Source organism: Engraulis encrasicolus, chromosome 15 (assembly GCF_034702125.1).
Source record: "Engraulis encrasicolus isolate BLACKSEA-1 chromosome 15, IST_EnEncr_1.0, whole genome shotgun sequence".
Taxonomy (NCBI): Eukaryota; Metazoa; Chordata; class Actinopteri; order Clupeiformes; family Engraulidae; genus Engraulis; species Engraulis encrasicolus.
This window is the reverse complement of record NC_085871.1, coordinates 16138209-16146660: the sequence shown is the minus strand read 5'-3', so window position 1 is coordinate 16146660 and position 8452 is coordinate 16138209. Positions and strand designations below refer to the sequence as shown.

The window sequence follows — 8452 nt, the reverse complement described above, 5'->3', positions numbered from 1 at the left end:
TCACATTTCCATCAAGCAGTACAGTACAGGCTGGTCCCCTTCGGTTAACAATCGTGATTGGTCTAGGACAGTGATGGACTTACTGAGCCAATCGGTGAACTTCTCCACAGGAGATTGAAACATACGAAAGTACATATACGTGTATTTTACTTACGCCATCTTCTATCAACATGCTCCCTCCATCAGGACGCCTATTAGTACTGTGATTCCTCTAGGACAGTGAAGGGTGCTCTTACCAAGCCAATCATTGAACTTCTTCACAGCAGATTGAGACATATATTTTATGTACACACCATCTCCTCTCATCATGTTCCTACCATCAGGACATCTTTACACCACTGGAATTGGTCTATGACAGTCAAGGGCCCTCTTACCGAGCCAGTCGTTGAACTTCTTGACCTCGCTGGGCAGTCCGAGCTCGGTGAAGTCCCCAGCGTGGATGAAGACATCGCCGTAGGGCATGTGGATGGCGTCGGTGCGCGAGTGCGTGTCCGAGATGCACACGAAGCGCGTGTAGCCCGGCGGCTTGGGGGTGTCGTGGGGCAGAGGGTCCACCCTGAGACAGAAAGACAGACAACATAGGACAGGATAACACAGGACAACACAGGACATAGGACAACATAGGACAACATAGGACAGAGGACAACATAGGACAACATAGGACAGGATAGGATCACATAGAGCAACAAAGGACAGAGGAAAACATAGGACAGTACAGGACAGGACAGGATAGGTCAGGACAACATAGGACAGGATAGATCAGGACAACATAGGACAGGAGAGTACAGGACAAAATAGGACAGGACAGGACAAGACAGGTTAGGACAGGACAGGATAGGACAGAAAGGCAGCCAGACAGATAAAGAGGCAGAAAGACAGACAGATAAGGCAGACAAGACAGGACAGACAGAAAAACATAGACGGTTAGCCAGACAGACGCATAAAAAGCCAGACAGGCACTTAGACAAAGCAGAGAAACAAAGAATACAAGCCGACATGACAAACATGTACAAAGACAGACAGACAGACAGACAGACAGACAGACAGACAGACAGACAGACAGACAGACAGAGACAGACAGGCAGAGACAGACAGACACAGAGACAGAGACAGAGACAGAGACAGACACAGACACACACACACACACACACACACACACACACACACACACACACAATACAGAAACGACAGAAAAAAAGACACAGAAAGGGACAAAAGTTAAGGCCAGATAAAAAAGACAGATGGACTTCAGTCTGAGTGGGCGCAGCAGCATGGTCGCCCAAGTAAAGATTCCAAAAAATGTCTTTTGACGCAACTAATAACAAAGCAGGATCTGAAAATAAAATAAAATAATAATAACAGTACAAAAAAAAAGAAAAGAAAAGAAAAAACAAAAGACAGAAATGATATGGAGATGGAGGGCTATAGCACAGTAAAAACAGTGAGACGAACGTTATGAATTACGATGACAATTGAATAGATATAATAAAAAGGCATATAGAGAAAAGCAAACAGGACCCAGTGGGACTTGGGAACAGGGCGACCCAGTGTACCCACGTATGCAGGCAGGAAGGCAGGGGAGGGAGGAAGGCAAGCAGCACAGAGGCTGCGCTGGGGAGTTGGGAGAGAGCGACACAGTGGCAGAGGCACAGGCAACAGTAGCGGTGGCGGCAGGTCTCCAGGGGAAGAGGGGGGACTTTTGAATAAGAGTGGCCCACTTTAGAGCTCTTCCTGCTGGGTCATTCAGCCTGCGCGTGCTGCCTCCTTGCCTGCCTGCCTGCTTGGCTGGTTCTTCCGCTGTTTGTGTGCGAATGTGTGTGCGTGTGTGTGTGTGTGTGTGTGCGTGTGTGTGTGTGTGTGTGTGAGAGAGAGAGAGAGAGAGAGAGAGAGAGAGAGAGAGAGAGAGAGAGAGAGAGAGAGAGAGAGAGAGAGAGAGTGTGTATGATGCACGAGTGAAGTGCGATGCACCACACGTACGACGTGGTGGAGGATGAGTCATATAGACACAGAGCAAAATCACAAGGGAAAACATGAGACATGAGATGCAAGCGCGCACACAAGTGTGTGTGTGTGTGTGTGTGTGTGTGTGTGTGTGTGTGTGTGTGTGTGTGTGTGTGTGTGTGTGTGTGTGTGTGTGTGTTGACAGGGGGGATGAGATGTAGAGGAGGACGAGTAAGAGACAAGACAATAGAGAGAAAAAAAGAATGTGCAACACGGGTAAAAAAAGAAGAGTAAAAGAAAATACGCGAAAAAAGAGCAGGATAAAAATATAGTCGAAGCAAAAAAGAAACAAGGGTAGGAAAACAAATAGTTGGGCGAGAAGAAAGACGAGATGAAAGAAAGATGAAAGAAAAGTTTTTGAGTGCGAGAGAGCATCGCAAAAGAAAATGCTGAATTGAGGTCCAGGAAGAAATGAAAAATTGAAGAAGGAAATAAATAAATAAATAAAAGAAATGAAATGAAACAAAGAATGAGAGAAAGGGGAAAAATTGAATCATGACATAAAATAGGAAACCAGGAAAGAAACATGTGGAAGGATTAATTACTATAAAAGGCATTTATTATCCACTTGAAATTTGTTCATCATATTCTTAACTACACAGACTAATGCACATGCTGCCATGCAAATTTGTCCATGCGCACATCAACGACACATGCATACATTTGGGCACACACAAATGCACAGACAGACCCATAAACACACACATGCACAAGGAAGTGCACACACACACACACACACACACACACACACACACACACACACACACACACACACACACACACACACACACACACACACACACACACAATTACCAAACACTCAAATTAACATGCATGCACACACACACACACACATACACACGTACATGTATGTACAGTACACAACACACTCACAGACACACACACACACACACACACACACACAGACACACACACACACACACACACACACACACACACACACACACACACACACACACACACACACACACACACACACACAGGCACACACGTCTTATCTGAGTAGTTTGGTGCGCTCACATGTGGACGTGCGGGGGCTGGAATCGGCCCTGGTTGATATTGTAGAAGGTGAAGGCCTGGGTGGGGTTGGAACTGTACTCATCCACCTCTACCACTCCTCCTCCTCCTCCTCCTCCACCACCTCCTGGTCCTCCTCCTCCTCCTCCACCACCACCTCCTCCACCTGTCGCACCTCCCCTCACTCCCCCGCCCGCGCCTCCTCCAACGACTCCCCTCTGCTGCTGCTGCCGGCGGGCCGCCATGATCTCCGACAGGGTGAACGCCATGCTGCTGAGGGTATCGCCTGCTGAGCGGCCGGATGAAGGGTAGCGCTGCTGTGCTGGTGGTGCGGTGGCACGGACGTCCACGGCCTTGCGCTGGAGCAAGGTGTTGGAGCAAGGGAGAAGCTGCTGGAGGAGGTCGCTGCACTCTAACTGGTTGACGTGGCGAGGGGTGGTGGACTGTGATAGGCTGGTCCAGTGGGTCGTCGGCTGTGATTGGTTGCTGGTGGTGGTGCGGGTGGTTGGAGTTGTGGAGAAAGTGTTGGAGCAGGTGATGGTGGTGTTAGTGGTGCTAGTGGTGTTGGTGGAGGAGGTCCAGGCCCAGGAAGAGGGAGCAGGAGGAGGAGGAGGAGGAGGAGGAGGAGAAGGAGAGGCAGGGTCCTCTGCCTCACTGTCTTGCCCGGCTGGATGGCACGTGGTTGGGACGCAGTGACCGCATGCTGCCCCTGCTCGTCCTCCGCCGCCGAAACCCTCGCAGGACACCTGCTCACGGGTGAAAGAGACAGAGAAAGACAGAGAAAAGTTGATTTCACAACCGGCACTGTCTCATCACAATATATTTAGGCTAGGTTTGCATTTCAAAAACGGTTGCGTTCCAAGTTATGCTATAGCCTACAATTGCCAAACTGTCCATGATAAATGTAACTGTGTTTTATCTTGAATGAATGGTGACCAATCAAAACATTCAAGTTAAACATTAGTTATTATACCCAAGCTACTACATAATGTGTCATATGACAAACTAGAACCATGCTTCAGCATCAAGGCATCTAATATTTTGTACAAAATGTTGTTTTTTCTGTAAAGGTATCAATTTCTACTTCTCTGAACAGCAACTGGCTAACACTGAACATCTGAATGCGAAAATGTGATCTAGCAGGTGTATTATGGTTATTAAAATGTTCTTTCACCTTTCTCCTCATACACAACTTCTGTCTTCTCTCACTGCAGCCGCTATAATTACACAAGAGCAGAACGGCTGTATTTTCCCCACAAGACATTTATGAAATTACATCATTACTGTTTCATCAGGAGAACTAAAACGGTTGTTCACTTTTAAAGTTTAAATTGTACACTTGTATTGCGAGGAGCAGTTATTTCTTTTATACATTGAAATGAAACAAATGTACAGTAAGCTCAGATAGTGAATTGTGAACTGTAACAATCCTAGATAAAGGCTTACAGAGTCCCATTTAAAGTTCAATTTATTGTGCATATTTTAACGCGACAACATATTACGTGTGTATTTTGTGCAACAATAAGCAATGCCACTTGAAGGCTTTTAGCAACAGATTATTCGACAAGCTCTACGACGGTGAAAGAATGACAGCAACGACCTCTTCTAGGTCCGCCAGAGTAATTACCTAGAGCTAGGACTTCATAACACACCAACTTTAAGAAATAATAAAAATGCGTAGCACACATGTATAGCCTATCTAGGGTGATTCCAAGTGTTGCCATATGCAATCGCCAAACTGTACACACTCACACTGCAAGGGGTTTGCGCCGTCAAACCGGTCTAGTTCTACTCCCTAGACAGCAAGTCTCCATGCGTTCCCTAAACCTTGCTGGTAAACTGAGTGACAGCACTAGGCGGATTTAAAATACAGTGTGGACCTAAATGTCGAAAGTGTTTTTCTATCAAATAGCCTACTACGTTTCAAATGCTGCAGAACAACTTCAATAACATGCCATACGCGGCAGACACTAATCCTTTTCATTGCAGGCTATCAAAAAATACCACACAACCATGCGCTCTCTCTCCATCATTTCAATTAAAAAATCTGTCCGCTGCAGTCGAGGAAGAAGACAACCAACCAACCTGTGTTTATGGAGAGGCTCCCGGTTGAGACGTCAGACGGATGCAGTATTCAGCACCACGGGAGCTTCCTAGCCGGTGTCTAGCCACTCCGCAAATCAATTGGATAATGAGAGGTGGGTCAGAGATCTGTGACCGCCGTTCACGAGTCGCGCTAGTTGATTTGAACGGGTGCCGCGTGGTGCCCCCGGTTTGTGTTTCGCTGCACTTGCGGAGACACTCCCCCTTGTTGGCTCTCGTGCACTCTGGCGCTTTCTGCCTTCCTCCTCTCAGCGCAGCGACGCGGCGCACGCAGATGAAATGTAACGATCACAGGCGGGAAGGAGAGGGATCAGGGATGCTGATTATTTGAGAGATGGCGTTCTTTGATGTAGAGAAGACATGTCATGTGTCCATCGAATTGCAGTAATTCACTTAGTAAATAAATAAATATATAGCCTACATGAGTAAATAAATAAATAAATAAATACATAAATAAATAAATAAATAAATAAATAAATAAATAAATAAATAAATAAACCAAATCTTCTCCTGGACACAGTGCTACAACAATTAGTTGTAAATGCACGTTATCTTTTTGTTATTTGAGGCAGCCAAAATCACTTACATTTGTGCTGCAAATGTTTGTTGTTTCTGTTGTTTTAATGGAATTAAAAATAAATAAATGATAGGCTACTTGAAACCTAGCGTGGCGAAATATGAAGGCACCCAAGGTATTGCGTGGTGTTAAGCCTAATCATTTCAAAAAGAAAGAAAGAAAGAAAGAAAGAGCACATTAATTCAGATTAATTTATTGTATGCTTTCACAATGGATTCGGCTACTGTAGGCCTTCCTCTGTCAGACTTCAGGGCTGTCCACTGACAGACACACAGGCAGTGTTGGGAGTTGGTGGTTTATGCCTCGAGATCAGCGTCACTGCATCATGATGCAGTGAGCCGCGCAGTTAACGTAGTGAAGCCCCCCCCATCACGCAGGTACTCTGGGGCACCTCCCCAAAATTGTGTCTCGACGCAGGGAGCGACGGCGTGAAAGGGCGAAAATAGGTCTCTGATTGGTCCTCTCGACCAGCCTGCTCTGTCCTCGAGTCGAGAACAAGCGCTACTTCCTTGTTCTAACCTTCGTCGGTCTACGGACTGTGAGCTCTTCATTAAATAAGTTACCCGTGCTTTGTTGTTTGATTTATTTACACGAACCGAAGACAACACATGCGCTTGCAAGTTACGACGCTGAAGTTATTTGGACAGTTGAACAGTGGTTCCGAGGTCGAGGAAACATTCCGCTTCGTCCTCGACAAATGAGCCACTTCTTTGTTCCAAACTACTACTGTGGCTGCCAGTGCGATCAAACATGCACGTGATATAAAGATTTAATGTTTCATTTTCATTCTCGTCGAGTCTGTGATGCTAAAAAACAACCGACACGTCTAGTTTACTCTTTGTATTGAAGGCAGTTTCAGCGTGGAATGACATCGCGCAGACCGTGCTTCAAAACAGGGCATAAACAAGAATTAACTGCATCATGGCTGCGTCAAGCTCACTCTGTGGCACAAGTAGGAAGCATAACTGAGCATTAGGCTACTAAAGTAACGCATTACTTTTTGCTGTGACGCAGTACTGTAAGGCATTACAAGGGGGGAAATTGTAATAGTAGTTACAATGCAAGTAACTTAAGTTGCAATACTGTATTTTAATGTTCAGTGTTCAGTGTGGTGGGTCAGAAAAAAGATATTCCTGAACCTGACACTTTTTAGTCTGCAGACTACCGAAACACCTCTTGTAGGCCTATAGGAGGTGAAAGAGTCATGACCCTTGAGCTTGATTTTCACAATAAATTGCCAGATCCATATTTAGTTATTTTTCAAGAGTAAATTAAGTAGGCTAATCCAAAAGTGTAATGCCTTACATTTTAAATAAAGCAATATTGCAATGTAAGGGATTACTCTGAAAAGACAGTAACATGTAATCAGTACCTTTTTGGAGTAGACCCTATTTGCCCAACATGCACACAGGCCATGCAAACAAAATGTGTAACCGTTCTGTAGGTTATCACATCTATATCTGAAAACACGATGGCAAAAATCAAATGTGAACTTTGACATTTATATTGGCTTATCCAACAAGAACCGATGGACACCCATGGACATTTTCCTTTAGCCTGATTATCATCGACTTTAGGAGGGCACAGCCTGGCTAATTTTCCTTGGCCTATGCGACCGCCGCTCTTTTATTGTTAAATATTTGTTCCTCATAGGGCGCATGTTGTTGAAACGACAGAACTCTCTGTCTCTGTAGTGCCTAACCTGCACAGTCCCTTACCTGCAGAGTTGACCCACATCTGTGAGAAGAAAATTCTAAATGTTGCCCATGTTGCTGTTTCAAGAGATTCTTTAAGGTGCACTGTGTAATATTTTTAGCAATTTCTTTCCAGAATTCATGTGGCCAATTTTCAACTCTCTTTTTCACGAATTGGCCTACTTGCCATCACCATCAAATTCCAAGTATTCATTATGACTGGGAAAATTACACTTTTCATACATGAAAAGGTGGATCTTCTCCAGGTACGCCATTTTGAATTTCCAGAAATAGACATTCTCAGCTGCAACACTTTCTGTACTTAGGTCACTCCAGTAATATTTGCTTATTATTTAGAGAATATTCATGAAAAGATCCAATTTGGCAACAGGCAGCTCCGTTTAAATGAGCAGCATAGTTGCAATAGGCCTAATCTGGCCACCATCCTTCAGAGTGCATCTACGTATAAATAAATAAATGAATAAATAAATGCTTAAACCTGGGGAGACGTCTCAAACAAAGGCTTTTTGGAGACCTCTGCAAGGCTGACAACCTTATGTGACTGCACATTAAGGAGAATTACCGTACTGTATTTCATAGTAGGTAACGAGCGACATCTTGTGGAGAGTCTAGGGAGATACTGTGTGTATTGTCACGCTACCATGCGAGCATTAGTGTTAACCATGCTTGACCGCTAGATGGCAGTGTAGCTACATAAATCACATAATGAAGGCCTACGTACTGCTGCACCTACTCACACCTACTCTCCTTTAAGTGAACAAAATTCAGTCATCTTTAAGTGGACCAAACAGTGAACCGACAGCAAAATGACTCAGTTGTGAAAGACCAATTGGGAAACTCCAACTCCCATTGTCAGTGTGACACGGCTCTCCACAACACATAAGTTAGTGAACACTGCACACAACGAAATTGCATTTATGCCTCACATGTGCAAGGTGGCAGTCCCCAATGGTGCCCGAAAGGGAGCAGTGCGGAGGGATGGTACCTTGCTCAGGGTACCTTAGTCATGGAGGAGGAT

The 8452-nt window shown here is 45.0% G+C and overlaps 1 protein-coding gene across 1 annotated transcript in view; it reads right to left on the bottom strand.

Annotated features, from left to right (window-relative positions):
- The window catches only part of mpped1 (metallophosphoesterase domain containing 1), a 92252-nt gene extending 87056 nt beyond the window's left edge, over positions 1–5196 (bottom strand). Inside the window, exons 1-5 of the mRNA XM_063217912.1 lie at positions 5125–5196; positions 4214–4256; positions 3215–3785; positions 3043–3145; positions 375–556 (exon numbers count right to left, since the gene is read on the bottom strand). Coding sequence (XP_063073982.1) covers positions 375–556; positions 3043–3145; positions 3215–3785; positions 4214–4225 — 868 coding nt within the window. The 5' untranslated portion in view covers positions 4226–4256; positions 5125–5196. The remainder of the gene's footprint in view (positions 1–374; positions 557–3042; positions 3146–3214; positions 3786–4213; positions 4257–5124) is intronic.
- Between the last annotated feature and the right edge of the window lie 3256 nt (positions 5197–8452).